The sequence below is a fragment of the Zingiber officinale genome, chromosome 3B, assembly GCF_018446385.1.
Source record: "Zingiber officinale cultivar Zhangliang chromosome 3B, Zo_v1.1, whole genome shotgun sequence".
NCBI lineage: Eukaryota > Viridiplantae > Streptophyta > Magnoliopsida > Zingiberales > Zingiberaceae > Zingiber > Zingiber officinale.
In genome coordinates, this window is record NC_055991.1 from 6,507,551 (window position 1) to 6,528,310 (window position 20,760).

The 20,760-nt window shown below is 35.7% G+C and overlaps 1 protein-coding gene across 2 annotated transcripts; it reads right to left on the reverse strand.

The window, feature by feature from the left end:
* Nucleotides 1-12,543: 12,543 nt before the first annotated feature.
* LOC122055697 (protein DEEPER ROOTING 1-like) lies at nt 12,544-17,229 on the reverse strand. 2 transcript variants are annotated; one of them, XM_042617249.1, is made up of 6 exons: nt 15,341-17,229; nt 14,550-14,888; nt 14,396-14,474; nt 13,259-13,779; nt 13,034-13,187; nt 12,544-12,936 (listed from the first exon to the last, which is right to left on the reverse strand). In XM_042617249.1, exons 2-6 carry the CDS (start codon nt 14,553-14,555, stop codon nt 12,917-12,919), a joined length of 780 nt encoding a protein of 259 aa, XP_042473183.1. In that variant the 5' UTR covers nt 14,556-14,888; nt 15,341-17,229; the 3' UTR covers nt 12,544-12,916. The 2 variants fall into 2 exon arrangements, with proteins under 2 accessions (XP_042473183.1, XP_042473182.1); XM_042617248.1 differs by having other exon boundaries at nt 14,550-17,229.
* Nucleotides 17,230-20,760: the final 3,531 nt, after the last annotated feature.

Sequence of the window (20,760 nt, forward strand, 5' to 3'; positions counted from 1 at the left end):
AAGACTACTCTAGAACGGTTTTCTTTGGGGTCCAAGAACCTGGACCTAATTCTTGGGACTCAAAGAGCCGTTTACAATAGAACTGGACTAGGTTCTAAATCTAGAAGGAAATATCGGTCTTACCTATCGTTAGTCAACAAACCAAATAGTAAACTAGTCCAAGCATGGGTACCCAAGTCCAACCTGGTCAATCAAGTTGGACTTGGTCAATACTGGGTCCCCAAGGATCAAGTACATTACCTTGATAGACCTTATCGGGGCTATGATCCAAGGGGAGCAAAAAGAAAAGTTATTTTAACTAATAAATAATTAAACTATTTAAATTATCTTTAAAAATAAATTAATTAAATTATTTTAATAAATAATCAATTAAATTAAAATTAGTTTAATCTTATAGGAAATTTAGTAATGGAGGCTCTAGAATATCTGGCACCTCCAAAAAGTAACTTACCCGACAGGGTAACTAAACACAACCTACCCGGCAGGGTAATTAGGACTAGAATAAAAAGAGCTAAGTTTAACTTGACCCGCGGTACTGGTGAAGTATTGGATGATAGTACGTTAGGGAAGCTTAGTCTATGCAAGTCTAGGAAGATATGACTTCGACCTGGTGCATTTGGCTAAGTGGAACTGACCGAAGCTACCCTTTGTGGATCCTAACTAGTTAGACCAAGGTTTTGTACTAAGTTCAGTGGATAAGACTATTTGGAAAATCTCGAAGGCATGGTTACTTTAATGATGTCCAAGTGACTCACCATAACCCAGAAGTTTATCCAAAGAATGCTTATTTGTTGAGCCCAAAGCTAAACCTGAATCTAACCTAAAGTTAAAACAAACCCTACAATTGAACTTAATTCATCTCACAAAATTATAGGATTCTCTGATTGAGAAATCTAGATCGGGTGAAATGACTAAGGACAAAACTTTAAAACTAAATTAAAATTAAAGTAAATTAAAATTAAATTGAATTAAAATTAAGTTAAATTAAATTAAATTAAAATTAAATTAAATTAAATGTAAATTAAAATTAAAATTAAATTAAATAAAATTTATTTTTCAAATTTAATTAATTTAATATTCTTTCTTTTTCAAATTTAATTAACTTTAATATTTTTCAAATTTAATTAACTAAACATTTTTTTCACATTTAATTAACTAAACATTTTTTCAAATTTAATTAACTCAAACATTTTTCAAAATTTAATTAACTTAATATCTTTCAAAAATTTAATTAACTTAATATTTTTCAAAATTTAATTAACTTAAATATTTTTCAAATTTTAATTAACTTAATATTTTTCAAAATTCAATTAACTTTTCAAAATTTAATTAACTAAAAATTATTAACTAATATTTTTCAAAATTTAATTAACTAATATTTTTCAAAATTTAATTAACTAAACATTTTTCAAAATTTAATTAACTTAACATGTTTTAAAAATTTAACTAAATATTCTTCAAATTTAAGTAACTTTAATATTTTTTAATTAACTTAATACTTTCTCAAAATTTAATTAATTTAAAAATTTTCAAATTTAATTAATTAATACTTTTTCAAAATCTAATTAATTTTAATATTTTTCAAAATTAAAAATTACTTAACTATTTTCGAAACGAAAATTATTTTTTTTTAATTATTTTCAAATCATTCTTAAATTACAAAACTCAATCAAAAAAAAAAAAAAGGCACGTGAAGCCTCTCGGAGGCGCCTCCCACACAAGGGAGGCGCCCTAGCCAACGGCGGGAATAGTCTAGTCGACTTCAGTTAAGGCGCCTCGGACCATCTCCAAGGCACCTCCAACGGCACATTGAAGGCGCCTCCAACGCTCTTTAAGGCGCCTTCAATACCTAAATTCACCACGAACAGAACCTTTCTCTACTCGTTTCCTCACGCGCTACCGAGGTGAATTACTCGGTGATTTCCCCACCTAAGGCACCTTCAACCCCACCTCCTCCCTCTCAATCATCCTACAATGCCTCCTAGGTATATCTTCAACCATCCTATTGTCCTTATATGTTATTTTTATGCATTTTATATTATATGTTTGCATAAATCAAAAAACGCCGACATGTTGATCCTACACCGACTAGGATCCCGTCTACGGATCCTAGATTCCCCTCTGAGCGGCATAGGGTAGACTTTGCTAGATTTATATTTGAATCCATTAAACCTAGGTACGTAGGTAGGTCATTTTTTGCCCAATTTTGTCACCCCGCGACCCAGATGATATAACACTATCAGTTAGGGAAACTGGTTTACTGCAACACTATAATAAACCAGGATTTGTGTGCATAGTTCTATCACAACCTCGAGAAAGTTGATGATAGCACGTATTCCACCAGAGTTGGTGGAACAGACATCCAGTTTACTCCCTCCCTGATTCTCACTAGTTTAGAGCTTAGGGAGTCTACATGTACATTCCTATGCTACCCGGGTAGGGATCTACTATTCGGTGATCCCTATTCCCATATCACATTAGACACCATCCATATGCATTTTTTCGGGGAGGAGAGACCATTTGGCCTGACTGAGTTCAGGTCAACAATTCTTAGGGTTCAGGACTACGTTATGTATAGAGTCCTGACAGCATGCATTTTGTCGATCACATCTTGGGACGTCACGAAGATGCGATCCTCTCACTCATTCTTTCTGTACGCCCTGAGTCAGTATTTAGATATAGATATTGCACTGCATATGTTCCACAACATCATACATGCTTCTAGTACAGTCACATCAAGAGTTGTCCACATGCCCTACTGTCATATCTTGACTCAGATCTTTTCCTCCCTCGGGATAGACACGACCGTAGGGACACTTATCCCCCTTACACTATATGACGAGTTAGGGCAGCGTAGTCTTCGGTTAGCCAGTATAGAGGTCATCACTGAAGGGATTCTAGCCTGGAAGGGTCGGCCACAGCTAGTCGCTGCTCCTATTGCTCCAGAGGCCGAGGATGCACCGGGCGAGGGAGAGGAGTGGCCCGACTTCTTAGCCGAGGAGTTCTTCGGAGATCCAGTACCTTCTACCTCCGCCGGGCCTTCCACTTCAGCCGGACCCTCGACTTCGGCTCCACTCTCCATCGAGGACAGACTCGCTCGTCTCGAGGTTCAGTCCATTCAGACACAATGGGCTGTTCTAGATTGTCATCTCTTCCTCCGATCCCTATGATCCGAGATAGCTGACGGATTCGCTTCTCTACGGAATGAGATACGTCGCCAGGGACAGCCTGCACCGAAGCAGCCCCTTGCACCACCTCCAGCTGATGACCCTACTCTTTGACGCTCTCATCTCATGCATTATACCTTGGATGTTGGACACAGACACTTTTATTTCCTCGTCTAGTTGTACTTTTGCTTAGAAGAAGCCCGTTACTCTGCTTATTTCTGCATACCAGTCCTTTATGGTCTTCTATTTTGCTGGGTAGAATAGATCTTGATTTTAAATTTTTTTTTCAAAATTCTTTAATTTTTCAAATTCTAGGAAAAATACTATTTTCAAAATCCCAACTTTATTAGTCTTTCAAAATTTGAATTTAGCCTAGAATCTTCCCATTAGATACCATGCTCCCCTAGCTTCAGCCAGAGCATCTCACAAACACACTAGGCATAATTTGTTTGTGTTTGAAAGAAACTTAGAACGACGTGAGATACATAGGGTACAGCCTGGACTCCAGAATGTTTATATCTGTGCATCATAGTGAGTCTGGATGTTAAAAACCAACTTTACATTAATCAAGTTAAATGATCTAGCATTAGTCAAAACTAACTGGATTACTAACTTAACTTGACTAACCAAGTGAAAACTGCTGCCCTCTAGGCATTCAGTCAGTAGCTAAAGGTTAGACAGTTGGTTAAGAATATTAACACTGCAAATTGACTCAGCTTGCGCTTTAGGGCTCTGATACCTTGCAAAAGAAAATTGAATAATTTAACTCAGCTCATGCTTGGACATTAGGGTCTTAAACTCCTCCATTGCCTTTAAGGATTTTCAATTTCTTAAAAATTTATTTTCAACTTCTATAGCCATCATATCAAAGGACTTTTTGAATTTTATTTCAAAAATTAAGTTAACCCAACTTTTTAAAAGTTTTTTTTTTAAAAAAGGCTATTCGAAATTAATGGTTTTTAAAAGGCTTTAAAAATTTTATGAAATATTTTTTCAAAAAGGCCTCTCCAATTGCAAAACTTAGCCTACTATTTTCGAAACTTGCCTTTCGAAAATCGTTTGTTTCAATCTTTCAAAACTTAACCTAAGTTTGCACAAATTTTGGCTAAGTACCTTTCAAAACTAAGTACTTTCAAAAACATTTCAAGTCTTAGCAGCTAAATATTTTTCAAAGAGCTTTCAAATCTAACTAAATATCTTTCCAAAAAGCTTTTTCAAGATTTACTAAGTATTTGTTCAAAGTTTAACTAAATATTTTGATATAAAAAAATAGCTAAGTTACTTTTCAAAGTTAATATAATTTTATCTTAGCTAGTTTTAAACGAAAAAGTTATGTTTTCAAAAAAAAATTCTCTCACTTAGCTAAAGGTTCTACAATGATTATTAATTCTAAAAAAGCTAAGTGTTTATCAAATTTTGGTTAACCCTCCATTTTTCCTTCTCTAAACTTTTTTGAAAAGTTAAGTTTCTCAAAATAAGCTAAGGTCATTGATCATTCTTACTTATTTATTTTTGATATATGGTAAAGGGGGAGAGTAGAAGAAACTCAAAAGGAAATTAAAGAAAGTTTGAAAATTTATAAATTTAAGGAGAGCTTTTATTAAGGGGGAGCATTCTACAAAATTTATAAAACTCTTGGACTAACTTATTTTTTCCCTTATGCTAAATTTAGGCTAGTTATGCCTTTATTTATTGCATCTTTTTTCTTAACTTTGAATTTTAGTTGCCATAATCAAAAAGGGGGAGATTGTTGGTGCGGGAAGCATCCGACGATCGAACTTTAGTTTTGATAATGACAAAGGGATTCAAAGTTAAGATTACTTGTTATCTAATATGTTCATGGAGCTTGCAGGAAAGTCCTAAGTGACACTTAGGCAAAAGTCCTAGCTGTAGTTAGGCACGGTGAAAACCCTAGGGGGTGGTAACCCTAGGTCCTAGGGGGTGATAACCCTAGGTGGTAGAAAACCCTAAGGGGCGGTAACCTTAGATCCCAGAGGGCGGTAACCCTAGGTGGAGGAAAACCCTAAGGGGAGGTAACCTTAGGTCCTAGGGGGTGGTAACCCTAGGTGGAGAAAAACCCTAAGGGGCGGTAACCCTAGGTCTTAGGGGGTGGTAACCCTAGGTAGAAAGTCCAGTTGGTCTGGAGGACCAGACTGACATCAGGTAACTCTCCTGAGTGAAGTAGGTGAGGACGCATTCCCCGTAGAGGGAACAGTAGGCGTCGGGTCGACCTAGGGTTTCCGATCGGAAATCTGAAGTCAAATCCGGACAGTTCGGAGACTGTCATTTACTGTCTTTACTATATTTTATGTGTGCTAATATTTGTCTTGCAGGGTAAGTTATTGTTTTGGAGCTAACACATCTTGCAGGTAAAAAAAACCATAGTTAAGCCTCGGATGAACAGTGTCCGAGGCGCCTTCATGGAGCTTGGAGGCGCCTCGGGTGCAAGCCGAAGCCAGCTGTCCAGAGGAACTGGAGGCACCTTGGACCAAGGCTTGAAGGCGCCTTAAACCAGATAAGGTGCGACCAATTATGTGTTGATTCACGCGTGCGACTCGGCGACCTGGAGGCGCCTTAGACAGGCTTGGAGGCGCCTTCAGCACAGTATAAAAGAAGGTCTCAAGGCAGAACTCAGATAATCAAGTTCTAAGCTTCCTTTCCTCAACGTGCTGCCAACTAGACGACCTAGAAGTGCTGCGAATTGACACCGACGACCCGGAGCTCCGAATCTTCAGTTTTTCCTACTGTCGTTGGTATAATTTAGTCGCTTCTTTTAATCATTGTACTTCATCTTGTAAACACATTAACGAGCTTATAGTTGTTGTCCACCGGAAGCGATCAACGATCGCGGGCCTTGGAGTAGGAGTCGCCACAAGCTCTGAACCAAGTAAATACCTTTTGTTTGCATTGTGTTCTTTTATATTTCCGTTGCGTTATTACTCAAGTTTTGTGATTCCGAAAGAGTGAAAGCCACGAGCGCTATTCACCCTCCCCCCTCTAGCACTTTTGATCCAACACTAACGTGTCTTACAAGTACAAAAGGAACAAGCTAAGCCTCGGATGAACAGTGTCTGAGGCGCCTCCATGGAGTTTGGAGGCGCCTCGGGTGCAAAATAGAAGTTGGCTGCGAAGAAGAGCTGGAGGCGCCTCGGATGGAGCTGCAGGTGCCTTAGAGCAGGAGGCGCCTTGGACTAGCCATGGAGGTGTGCCTCAAGCAGGATAAGCGACGAAGGTTTCTACGCTGATCCACGCGGCTGACTCGGGAGGCTTGGAGGCGCCTTAGATGAGGTTTGAGGCACCTTCGACAGTGCATAAAAGGGGTGTTCGAGCAATAGAGTAAAGAATCAACTAAAAAACTTTCTTCCGACTGTTGGCTGCTCAAGAGACGACCCTGAAGTGTTGTAGCTACTCCCCGACAACCAGAAGCTGCGATTCTACTATTCTTTTGTTGTTGGTATAAGATTGTTGTTGTTGTACTTGTATTGCATTTCTATAAAACTTTTCACGATTATAGATGTTGCCCAAAGGAAACGCTCAATGAGCGTGGGCCTTGGAGTAAGAGTCGCCTAGGCTCCGAACCTAGTAAATTCTTAGGTCGTGTGTTTGTGATTGTTTTCCTTTTTATTATTTCCGCTGCTTAAACTCTCGAACGAATTTTACGATTCCGAAACGTGTGAAAGTCACAAGTGCTATTCTCTCCCCCCCTCTAGCGCATCTCGATCCAACAAGTAAGTCATGTATGGTCTCCATCTCTTGACCAATTGATTAATTCAATCAAAACATTGTCGAAAGATTTTTGCGAAGGAAAAGTTATATTGTCGAAATTTTTTTTTCGAATTAGAAATTATATTGTCGAAAGATTTTTGCGAAGTAGAAGTTATATTGTCAAAAGATTTTTTCGAATCATAAATTATATTGTCGAAAGATTTTTTGCAAATTAGAAATCATATTTTTGAAAAAAAAATTGCAAATTAAAACCTAAAAAGCTATTAACAGAGAATAGTGAGTTAAAAGAAACTCAAGCAACAGTTTGACGATTAACGAATTTTGACAAACTAAAAATAAAAAATGATATGTTAGAGGAACAAATACAGAGTTTAAAATTTTCTGTATATTTAAAATTCTCTACTTTAAATTTGAGAAATTATAATAGACTAAAATGAAAATTTAACTATCACAATGAAAAGAATTGGCAATAACTTAAAATTTTCTTATTCTCAAGAGTATGCTAGCGTTATTCTTTTCGTAATTTTTTTTACTACAAAAATTTCATTTGAGTTTATTCAATTGCTTTAAAGGCTTATTTCTATACAATTTGTTTAAATTTTGAAAATGTATTTTCTTTTGTCAAAATGCGTGTTCTATTTTTCAGGAAATATTTCAAATTTTCAAAAATTGACTTAATGCTTTCACTATCATTTTTTTAAACTTATGTTTGAGATTAATGATTTTTTTTCATGTCATTTTAACTTGATAAGTTCAGAGTTTAAATTCTCTTATTTGTCTTGAAAATGAACCCTTAGACATTTTAACGAATCCCATTTTTTATGTGATCAAAGAGAGAGAAGGGAATATTAAGTCTAGGGGAGGTAGCTTTGCAAATTTCTATCTTTTTTTGCACTTTCATGCAAGATTTATTACCTTTAATTTATGTTGGTTAACCCTAACTTAACTTGGGTTAGTCACATCAAAAAGGGGGAGATTGTTGGAACCCCAAGGTTGTTTTGATGTGATTAAACAAGTTAAGTTAGATCCCGTGGTGTTTTAACCCTGTGTCTAAGTGTGCAGGATCTTAGGAGCACAGGAAGTCGAGCGGAAGATGCAACTAGCGAAAAGGACGACACAGGAGAGAACAGACGGGCTCGGTGCGGCTGAGAGACGAGGCGCTGCGGAAGAGTATACCGGCGGACGAGAAGGAAGCATGCGGAGTTTCCGAGGGACGAGAAGCCGAAGCGGAAGATTGCTCGGGGAGCAAGAGATGCAGCTAGCGAGAAGGTCGGCACGGGAGAGAGCCGATGGGCTCGGTGCGTCCGAGGGACGAAGAGCTGCAGATGAGTACGCTGGAGGACGAGAAGGAAGCACACGACAATTCTGAGGGGGGAGAAGCCGGAACGGAAGCATGCTCGAGAAGGCCGGAAGTTAGGTTCGGGTGAACCCTATTCCGGATGGCCGAGATCACCCAAGCAAGCGGAGCCAGAGTGGAAGACCCAGACCAAGGCGAGCTGAACCAGAGCAGAGGGCCCGGACTAAAAAAGTCAACACTGTTGAATTTCTTGGTCCGGGTGCCCGGAACCCTTTCGGGCACCTGGACCAGTTTGGGGCGCCCGGAACCCTTCCGAGCGCCCGGACCTGGATGTTATCCAGATCGCGGTCAAACGCGATCTATGCGAGAAGGGATAAAGTTTTATCCCCTCCCAGGCGCTTGAAGCCCTTCCAGGCGCCCTGACCAATGCTATAAATATAGTCTTGGTCCAAAAAGCTCAACAAGACAAGCCATTCTGATTACAACACTTGTATGCTTTCATTGTTTAGCTTCTTATTTTTCTGTGCTTGGATGCTATAAGAGGCTTCTCTGTCCGAAAGGAGATATCTATTGCGCTCCATTCTCCTTGGATTAACAACCTTCCAGGTTGTAACCAAGTAAACTCTTATGTCTCTTTTTTTAGTTTATTGTCTTTTAAATTATATGCAAGTGTTAGTTTTAAAAGTTCGAGAAGAGTTTGCTTTTTATTTTTACAGGGCTATTCAACTCCCTTCTAGCCGGCCGCCAAAGGGACCAACATATTATGTTTCTAAAATATTATGCTAATAATAAATTAGGTGAAACAGTAATGTTAAGGTATTTTAAGAAAATATGAGATGAACCTACTTCAAACAAGACATCTCCCACTCCACCACCACCTCTTCCTTTGTCTTCTCCACTTCTTAATGCTTATTCGAATAAGTATTCTAATAATTCTGAACTAAGAAAGAATATTATCGACTATAATGTGAATAAAAATGAGATTATTATAAATTTTATTTTATTAGGTTGCTAGTTAGAATGATTATTTAGATCAGAATAAAAGTTTATGTTAAATATTATGAGAAAATAAAATTATAAATGATTTTTCGATTTTAAATCATAGATAAATTCTAGAGGTCAACCAATCATTATTTTAACTAGAATCAAGAGTCAAAATCAAAAATTTTGAATGAAAATTTATTTTTAACTCATTAAATTTAAAATTTAGATTTTTGAAAGATAAAAACGAATGTACATTAATATTTGAAATTTTTTAAAATTATCGCTCTTGGTCTAAAATCCCGGCTACACTCCTAACCTATTCGCTCGATTAACACGATCGTACTTTTAAAAAAAAAAAATAATAATAAAATTATATATTTTTTTAAAATACGTCTTTGAAAAAATCTGAAATTGTAGCGCTTGTTTGAGAAATTCTAGAAGTCACGTGCGCACGGGTTGGGAAAATGCCGAAATATCTATCCGGTGATGACGTCACGGATTCCGTTATTGGTTCGCCATCGTCCTTTTTCGCGTTGACCAAACGAGCAACGCTGGGACTCTAGAAGCACGCTTGTTAGAATATTTTTAAATAGTTTGTTTACTATGTTAAAATAATTTTAATTAATATTAAATTAATTATAATAAAAATTATACATCATAGTACATTTAAAATTGATATACCAATATTAATAAATATTAAAATAGCTTTGACCTGAGTAACCCTTATAATTATAAATAAAAATATTTTTCAATGAAAAATTAATTAAGATTAAAATAAAATTCTTTTTAAATATATTTAAACACAAATCTCCTTTAAGACGTAGACAATACTAAACTAAAGTGATGTATTACATCATTAATAAAATAATAATAATAATAATTAATTTTATTGATTATCCATTCAATTAAAGCGATGTAACACATCATTAAAATAATAATAATAATAATAATTAATTTTATTGATTATCTTTAAATGATCGATTCGATTTTATAAAAAAATTTTATTGATCATCAAAACAAATCAAAAAGTGCACATGATAATTTTATTAATCATCATAAGGATAGAGATATAATTGAGTAATACTCTGATATTCTCACTCAGGGATTCAAACACTTTTAATACAATTAAATTTTTAACGCGTTATAAAGACGTGCATGAACTTTCCAGAAGATAACGAAAATCAAAGGGATTGAAAAAGGAAGGAACGATAAGGATTTATGTCACTTTTTTTTTTTCTTAACTCCAATTAATCATATTTATACTTTATATCAAAAAGTGATGATTTCATCCCAGACATTCCCACTTGCTGACACGTTGAAGTCAGCTGATTCCCACGTGGGTCCAGAAAATAGAAAAGGGCTTCCGTTAGGACTTAAATGAGATCTGACATTTGAAAATTCAAACCCTAATCGACATCGGGTCGCATTTGGTTAGCCGGAAAACAAAAAGGGCTAGGCCGAAAATGAAAGGTGCGTGACAGAGAGACAGAACGTTAAATCCGAATTAATTAAGTTTTGCAATTTATTGACGTGGCATCCGAATAGTCAAACCACTCGGCCGTGGACATATTGAAACAAGTCAACGCATTCACATCCCGACAAAAACGGAGGAAAAATCAATGCAGTCAAAAACGTATTTGGCTGTAGGTCAACCGTTTTATTTTAATGCTATATTATATTATATTAGACAAATATATGTCAGAGTATAATAAATATTACACGCTAATAAAAGAGAAAAGAGACCTAATAGATTTACACGTTAAGATAGAAAGAGACTGTGAACTAATAAAGAGACAAAATTAATTAATAAAGATAAATATAAATATAAATATTATTAAAAACAATTAAATCCAGACGTTTAGTGGGATAGAGATTTATCAGCTTTTTGATCAAATTCGGAAATCAATTGATTTGATACTATAATAGATACACACGTTATACAGTACTCGACAGTTAATATGGAAAGAGACTTGCACTAAAAAAAACATAATTAATGAGATAAAATTTATTATAACATTTTACTGAATCCAATGAATAAATAAATAAATCATCTGAATCAATTTCATTCTATTTGAAAAATTCATCAATTAATTTTGATCCAAATCGATTAATAAATCTAGAGATCATGGAATGATATGAAATCAATTCCTATATGTTCATCTAATTATTCTGATTATAAAAATACTATCAAACATAAATTTGAGATAATATATTAAGAGCAGTGATTTTTTTAAACATAAATTATTTTTTTGGATATATTCGTGTTCAAAAAATCATTGGTCTCAATGTATTGCGTCAAATTGACATTTGATAGTATTTTTATAATCAGGAGAACTAGATAAACATATAGAAACTGTTTCATGTCATTTCAAGGCCGAAATCGACTGATAGACCTAAAAACCTTGAAATGATATAAAATTAGTTTCTATGCATTCGTCTAGTTCTCCTGATTGTAAAAATACTATCAAATATCAATTTGATGCAATATATTGAGAGTAGTGATTTTTTTTTAACTATGGTCAAAAGAACCTAAATAAAATCAATGTAGGTTCATTCGGTCAAAATCGGTTGATAGACTTAGAGAGCTCGGAATAGAGTGAAACCAGATCCTATGAGTTATTCTAGTTCTTATGATTATATCAATTCTCTCAAACATCAATTTAACTCAATATATTGAGAGTAGTGATTTTTTGAACATAAATTAATTTTTTTAAATATATCCATATTTAAAAAATCACTGCTCTTAATATATTGGGTTAAATTAATGTTTGATAGTTTTTTTACAATCAAGAGAACTAGACGAACATATAGGAACTAGTTTCATATCATTTCGAGATCTCTAAGTTCATCAATCGATTTCGACGAAAACCAGCTGATGGACATAGAGACCTCGAAATGATATAAAATCAGTTTCTATATGTTCGTCTAATTCTCTCGATTATAAAAATACTATCAAATATTTATTTGACCGAATATATTGAGAACGGTAATTTTTTAAATATGAATTAATTTTTTGAATGCATTCGTATTTTAAAAAATTACTACTCTCAATATATTGTGTCAAATTAATGTTTAATAGTATTTTTACAATCAGGAGAATTAAACGAACATATAAGAATTAATTTCATATTATTTCTAAATTTCTAGCTCCATCAGTCGATTTTGATCGAGACTGACTGATGAATTTTTTTAAACACATAGAATTGATTTGAGGATGAGGGTAACGGAAAATGGATACGTGATTTAATAATTTTAAAACTATGATTCGTAATTTAGGCACTTTGAAAACTTATTTACCAAGTTCGATAAAAAGTTGAATTTATTAAATATAAATAAAAATATAATAAAGAAATAAATCCAATAACTTAGTGGGATAAAGATTTATAACCTATTATAACTTAGTGGGACGAAAAATTAACAACAATGACAAACAAGATAAAGTTACCAAGTTATGAATTGCAAAAAAAAAAAAACTTACAATCTTCTCTATTTATTTTCAACTCCCTTTAGATATGCACAACTGAGGACCCATCAAACAATATTCAAAACATTCAAAAATCTCTGCGTGGCATTGACATTGATGATATAAAGCTTGCAATTCCATTGTTCCCACTGTCACTGAGCAGCTGCAGTCTCAGTCACAAATTGGCAAAGCATGTTTGTGTTTGTTGCTTCTGGGTATTAGGTTTGAAATCTTACGCGACGTGCATAGGTCTCTGAGTTCATCTTCGACAATTGGTTGCTAGATCTCTAAGACAATAACTGGAGGCAAGGTAAACACACAATCAATCCATGAATGCACTTGCAAAAAAAGTAAACAAGAGCTGAAAACTTAAGTAGCAGTGGTGGTTGAACTAACACTCTGAATCTGTTTTGACCCATTTAGATTTCCTCCTGCATTCCTCTTCCTCTTTGTGTGCTTGCTCTTGTGGTGTATTCTCAAGATATTTCTTTGGTGGAATTGGTGCAGAACAGTGCTGGCAAATCGTCTTTGTGAGAATTGCTCTTAAAATCTGTTAATTTAATCTATTGGTTAGTTGCCTCAATTAAAAATAAAGAAAAAAAACAATGAATGGAAACATACCTTGTCCATCCTTGACTCAATTATGGGATCTCTTAAGCTTGGAGCAGGTGCAAAGCCACTGCCACACATAAACATCTTCTCCAGAAGAAAGGAAATAGATTTTTTCTTAATCGGGTTGTGGTTACCTAGCAACACATCTTTCAGTTTGTATAGTATGAGCTTGGTGTTTGGTGACAGATCCCCGTTGTTTACGGTAGCAGTCCTGTTAACCTCCAAGCTCGATGGACAATTGAGGAATCTGTCCAATGGCAAGTTGGCTCTATCTTCTTCACCCATCTCCGATCCAACACTAGTTTTGGACTTGGACTTGGACTTGCGTGAGAGTAGCTTTTTTAGTTCTTTTTGTAATTTGTTAACGTCTTCAACAGTGAAATCAGATAATCTGTCTGAGGAGTCCAGATTCGGAGGCTGATCATCTCTCTGAGGTTCTTCCTTCAACTCATTATTTCCAAATGTGCCAATTGACAGCAATGCACGTGGCTGCTCACTCTGTTCTTCCAGAGTATCAGGCATGCAATCATCTGAAGAACATATTAGTAGATATGAGTTTACGCTCAATAATGCGATGTGACGGTTGATTGATACTATAACACATCTTTGCATGAAAATTCCCTAGTAAATAATACAAAACAAGAATCTAAGAGCTAGCATGTTTTAACTGTTAAGACTATGTTCACCTAATCAATTAAGATGCCATAGAATTTGAGTGAGTTTAGCTTATCATGATTTTGTTTTTCAATTGTTTAATGACTATGTATGAATTCCTTTATGCGATGTCAATGGTTGTCTTGACGTATCTTGTGATTTGTCTGCATTCATGGATGCCTTGCTCCTTAGGGATGTTATACCTTAATACTAATGTTAGTTATTTCCTAATATCTTAAGTTTTTAGAGTAAGCAACAAAAATTCAAATATTTAAAATGTAGGATAATATTTTTGAGTGCAGTTGAGTGAAAACACATTTTGAGAAACAGAAGTGTTTCGATAAAGATAAAAAAACTGAGTATCATAGCAACATATACATCTTTTTCATTCTAAAAGAAAATAAATTTTTAAAGAAAAGAACAATATATGGAGAACCAACGAAAACAAATTAAGCAGCATATCTTTTCATGAGAGATGAAAGCATCACTTACAACGGGCCGAGCTCATTCCTGCATCAAATCTCTTCTTCTCCTGCCTCCCATTGAACTTGTTTTGCACCCAGCTAAAGATCTAATCCAAGGAATAACATCAAAACCAAAATTCCAGCAGGCTTAAAAGCTAGTTCAAGTGTTTTCTGGTCCTTACTCTCATGGTTTCAATCCAACCAAACAGCAATATGCCTTTGAGGATCACTTGACAGGAGAAATTAGACCCAAAAGCCTTCCTTGTTCTTGTCCAAGAATGTGAAAGTATGTGGGCACCCCACTGCAGTGGATAAAATTGAAGAAAAGAAAGAGAGGACGGTTAAATAGACAGAAAGGAATTCTCTAGTAGCAGATGACTAATCTCCATTCCCCATTGGAATAGTTAAAGGTCCAATTCCCTAGATGAATACTTCAACTCCTGAAGATAAATTTTTTTTAGTCTTTTAGATTGCTGAATCCTTCTCCGGCAACTGGTCCGGCAGCCCTCAGAACAATACTTCTGTAAAGAAACAGGAAGAAAAAAAAAAAGTAACCATGAAAAATAAAATCCTTGCAGATACATGTTCAAGTGATAAATCCAAATTGCAACTTTGCAGCGCTAAACATTAACCAATTGTTTTTCTAGTATTCTGGAAATTTTTCATCCATTATCCAAAATGGTCTAAGAAATATTCCTAATTTGCTACCAAACCAGCACTTATAAAAAGACAAAAAAGAAGGAAAAAAAATGAAAGAGTTTTGATTTGAGCCAACTTGGAATGCATGACAAAAATTTTGATTGCTGTGGCATAGCCTAGAAAGATTTTTTGCTTCAACCATTGACTAAAATTTCCGTAAGTGCCAACTTACATGTTGATAGTTGTTGATTAAGGTTGTATTTATTTGGATGGAAAGCTAAAAGGGGAAGAGAAAAGCTCATAAAAATATGTATGAAGCTCCATCATTACGTACCATTTTCATGTCACTTTCCTTATATCTTCCATCTAAGTAATCTGACTCGACGACGACGACGGCAATATATAATTAACTACATTTGTATAACGACGTGATGAATCACATGCACATGCATAGACATCCTCTTATGTGATTGCATGGAGCTGTTCAAGACAATGTTTAGTAGATTGTGGATATAATCTTCTCTTGTAGGCACATGTACTCTTCTTGTATGCTTCATGCCGCCCCAACCTGCCAATCTCATGCCAAGAAAACCAACATAGGACATGAAAGGTTACAAAACATAACACTTCTTGCATCCCAAGTTCCTCTATGTTGAACATTTCCTGTCAAATTAACTCAACACTTTTTTCTCTTCTAAGCCTGCTTCTACCTTGGCTGCCAATTATAATTTCATATTACATCAATGTTTTTGCATGTAATTATGTATTAAGCCACTGATAATTGTGCTAGGCTTCTAAAGAATGATTTAGTGACCTTAGGCTTCTGAGATAGCACTCAACTACTCTAATTGCCAGGATGGTAAGGACAACCAAATTGCAGATTGAAAATAAATTTTATGATGAACAACTATATTTAAATTTGTCCCATCAAACTTCCTATGTGTGGCACTAGATCTTAGAAATGGTACACTTGGAATCACAACAAACTGCAAGTTTCTATACCAGTAGATCCAATACTATGTTCCCTGAACCTTACAAGTCTATGAGAATTTGGCTACAAATCCATAACAATTATTAACAGTCGACTTAAATTTAAGTTTTTCATTTGTGTTATATGCTATACATTGATGGTGTGGTTGAGCCTTGCCTACTTCTTAAATCTACCAAATTAAGATATATAATCCTTCCCCAGCTCTATGAGCGTGTGGTCAGGATAACACTAGCTCGTGCTTATCACTCAGAATACTGATGCTAGAAAACAATTTGACATTACATCGTCCTTTATGAATCCACGTCGTTGGTCCATCCATATAGCTGGTGCCTATATTAATTAACCAAACTTTGCAGGGGACAGAATACATGATTAAGATAGATAATCTTACTTTAGGGTGAAGGATTAATCACGAGGATAACACTATTCAGATGCTTGCTCGGACACGTTTATGATGTTTAGGCCACAGAAGGGATCCAATTAGGGGAGTCTATTTCACCTACGGCCCTAAAAGGTGCATAAAAAAATGATGAAGCAGTGATCAGCTAACTAGGAGTTTGAACATGGCATCTTTAAGAATCCCTGCGTTTGTTAACTAATTGCAGGCTCTGAGGTTTAGAAACTAAACACGAAAGATTTGCAAATTGTAAAAAGCAGTCCTTGAGATGTCCATACCAACCAAGTGTCATTCTTTCGGATATTTAACTGTAGATACGACAGATAACATTTCCAAGGAAGAATTATAAATTATCTGTACAGTAGTGAACAGATTGACCAGTTTGTTTAGGTTGATAGATCATCTAGTTGAAATAGTCAAATCTTGATAGCATAAGTCAGAATATGAATATGAATATGAATATGATAAACTTGGAGAGGGGAAAAAAAAAAGATGATAAGATCTCGAAAAAAGCGTATCTTTTTGGGGGGTGGGAGAGAAGCAGCTCCTCCATGTGGTCCTGCAGACAGGGCTTCTCATCATTCTCCCCGAGATGCACGATGCTGAATGGAGAATGTGGCGAAGGATGCTGCCACACAGGATGAATCAGTAAGCGAAGGCATGTGATAGCGCTGCTCGCTGAATGGAGAAGGGAGAATGTGGAGTTTTAGGGTTCCGAAAATGCGAGTTGGCTGGCTTGGAGGGCGGGACGGAGCTAAGCAGTGACATCATCGCAAAAGGTTGAGTGACCGACTGCTACTGTGCTGCAGGGGGAGTGACCGACTGTTGCAGGTGGCGTGCCTTCGAGTAGGGTTTCTTTTAACAATTCTGATTGGATCTGCAATTTAAAAAAATAAATAAATAAATAAAACAGTCGAATCAGCAGATTGAACGTTTTCTAAAATGCCGAATGCAAGTTTTAAAATTCTCAAAATGCCTAGTATACGTTCAGATTGGTGAGAAAAATGATAGGTTGAGAATGTGGTTTTACGGTTGATATATTTTTTGTTATCTTGTAAAATCGGGAGCGTTAGTATCAGGCTGAGGAGAAATTTTTGATGTTAACCCTCTAACATTTAAGTTAATTTTTAATTTTGTGAAGAATAGTATAAAAAAACTATGGCAGAGAGTGTAGAATATAATAAGATTTCGTATACCTCCACGAAACTCCTTTTTATAATGTCATTGTGGTGTCTGTGTATCGAGATAAATATCTCCCTTATGTGCTAATCATTATTCCAAAGGTTAGTAGCCGTCTGTGATTTACCTCCTCCGTGTTGACCCTGGGACGGGTTGGCGGGGGCGCTGGGGGCGAGCGTATTCATCTTTTGCTACAATTGTGGTGTCTGTGTAGGCATCTCAAAGCGTATGTATATTTTCCAAAGTGTCTGAGGAAAAGATAAATCAAAAAGTGTTCCTGACACCTTTTCTTAAACGAACACACAAATCTCTGATGTGATGGACTTGAAACTTGTAAGTACAATTTACCCGTTGGGCATGCTTTGTTATCAATGACATAAATATCCAAAAAGGTACGATGAGATATGTAGATGGATCCCACTGTAGGTCGACAAGAGGTCGCTCGGTAGGGTTGTCCTAGCTCGGTTATACTGAACAGAACTATTTTCCTTCACTTGGCTGTTTGGCTGCCTTTCGTTCGATCGGACACGCCGTCTGCTCGACGGGGATGGTGAGCCGGGGGATTTATGGTTAGTCACTTAACTCCAGTTGTAAGCTTTCATAGGATGATCGTTCGGATTGTCAAGTTCGATCGGCCTTGAAGGCCTGTTCAACCAACTTCACCCAATCAGTGGACCTGGACTTTTAACTATCTTGACTTTGACCTCTACGTCAGCCGTTCTTCCCTACTTTGGTCCATTTTTAGTGAGACCCTTTTCATCATTGTATCAATTAGTTTATAATAAAATATAAATAGGTAAATTACGAAAAGCATTTTATCTTATATGAGAAAGTTAAATACCTGATGAGGTATTTGATACCCATTGGAAAATGATTCTAAGATCTATTGAAATAATTACTTATATAGATATCAATATGTAAGAGGTAAGTGAGCTCATCCCATTATTTATCATCGCACCAAAGTAGTGGGACAATTATAACATAAAAATAGATAGCTTATAAATGATTTATTTTTTTTATATGTAGTATGATAATACTGAAGTTTAAAATTCAATACATACTGAACCATCAAAATCAATATAATTTTGATTTCTCAAACTCTAAAATATAACGATATTAAACTTTAAAAATCAACACTAAATTAGTACGCAACCATCAAATTAACACCATAATATTTTAATTTCTCGAATCAATAACGCTGAACTTTAAAAACGATCACAAAAGTGATGATTCTGAGCATTTAAAATCACTAGTATAATATTTTAATTTTTCAAACACAATAATGCATTGGTGTTGAATTTTGAAAACAAACCCTGCAGTGTTGAACTTTAAAAATAGTACCAACTAAAATGGGGCTGAACCTTTAAAATCAACACTAAAGTATTCTGATTTCTCGGACCAGCAATACAGTGATACTAAAAATCAGTACTAAAATGATGTTGAACCTTCAAAATTAGCACTACAATGTTCTGAAGGCTTCGATCCCACAATACAATGGTATTGAACTTTGAAAACCAACATCAAGGTGGTATTGAATCTTCAAAATCAACACTATAATATTATGGTTTCTCGAACCAACAACACAGTGGTATTGAACTTTGAAAACTAGCATCAAAGTGGTGGTAAACCTTCAAAATCAAAATCAACACCATGTTCTGATTTCTCGATTCTGTAGTAATACAATAGTATTGAGTTTTGAAAATCAACACTACTAAAGTACCGTTGCATCTTTAAAATCAATACCATAGTGTTTTGATTTCTCGAACCCATAATACAGTGGTACTGAACTTTAAGAACTGACCTCCTCCTACATGAAGTTTTGACTTTGTGCCAATTAGCGCATGCTAAATTTTTATAGACAGACTATACATAAATGAGAAGATCATGAAGCTAAGGCTTTAGGGCAGGAGCAATGTAAAAACCTTCTAGACTTGGATTGGATCCAATTAAAGTTAGCTAAGGCTATCAATAGTTTTTGATTGAAACTTATTAATCGACCTAAGAGGATTTAAAATACAAACCTGGGCATGGACATGGAATAGAAGAAGGGAGTATAGAGAATCTAGAGATGCTTTGTATATGAAGTTATGACTCTGTTAATTGGCACACAAACTGAACTTTTATAAATAAACTTTCATAGATAAGAAGGTCAGGAAGTTGAGGTTTTAGGACATGGCGGGACTAAAGACAAGTAAGAAACTTACTAGACTTTGATTGAGTTTAATCAAAGTGGGATAAGATCATCAATGGATTTTAGTTGAAACTTAGATATGGAGTGAAAGAAGAGAATGTAAGAGAAGTTAGAGATGATGTGCAACTTTGGTTCCGAGCCTCCTATATGAAGTTATGACTTTATGCTAATTGATACAATATTATTAAGCAGACTCTGAACAGATAAAAGGCCATGAACTTGAAGCTCGAGGATATGATAGAAGTAAGAGGTAATGCATAAATCTACTAGAAGATATGAATGGATTTTGACTAAAATTATGTATTTAAAGGATTTGAAATATTGAAACTTGACTTGCAAGATTAACAACCGTGATGACCAGTCACTACCACCAATCACTGCCTCTTAAGTATGAAATTGCAATTACACCGGCCACGATCGATCTCCTAGTTGAGAAATTGCAGCAAGGCCATCGCGAATAACTTCCTGATACGAAATCAGGCCCAAACTGTGAAATTGTGATCAGACTAGTTATACCTCCCGACTGCAAAATCAAAACTAAGTGGCAACCAACCAGGGGCGGAACTAAAAATTTTTTTTAAGGGGGGCTGAATCCACACTGCGCAAGTCATCCGTCACTACCGTCGTCGATCGCATGTACAGACACACTTCAACGTATCCTTTTGGATGGGAAGAAGGACGGGGAGGGGACGGAAGGTGAAAGGCCTAGAGCTCATGTTGGTTCCATTTCTCCACCAACACCATCGGCTTCATCACCTCCTGTATAAAAATTTACCGGAGAAAAAGATTGGGGGCTGCAAAAGCAGCCCCCATAATCAGGAACTGCCATACTAGGCGGTTCTGCCCCTACAACCAACCTCTTAATTGTGATTTCACAACTAGAAGGTCATCAATGGGGACAAGCATAGTCACCTTTTACCACCACAACTAACTAAAAGACCGCAAACAACCTTGTCGCGATGCTGCAGCTAGAGGCCACAACTGATGACCACAATT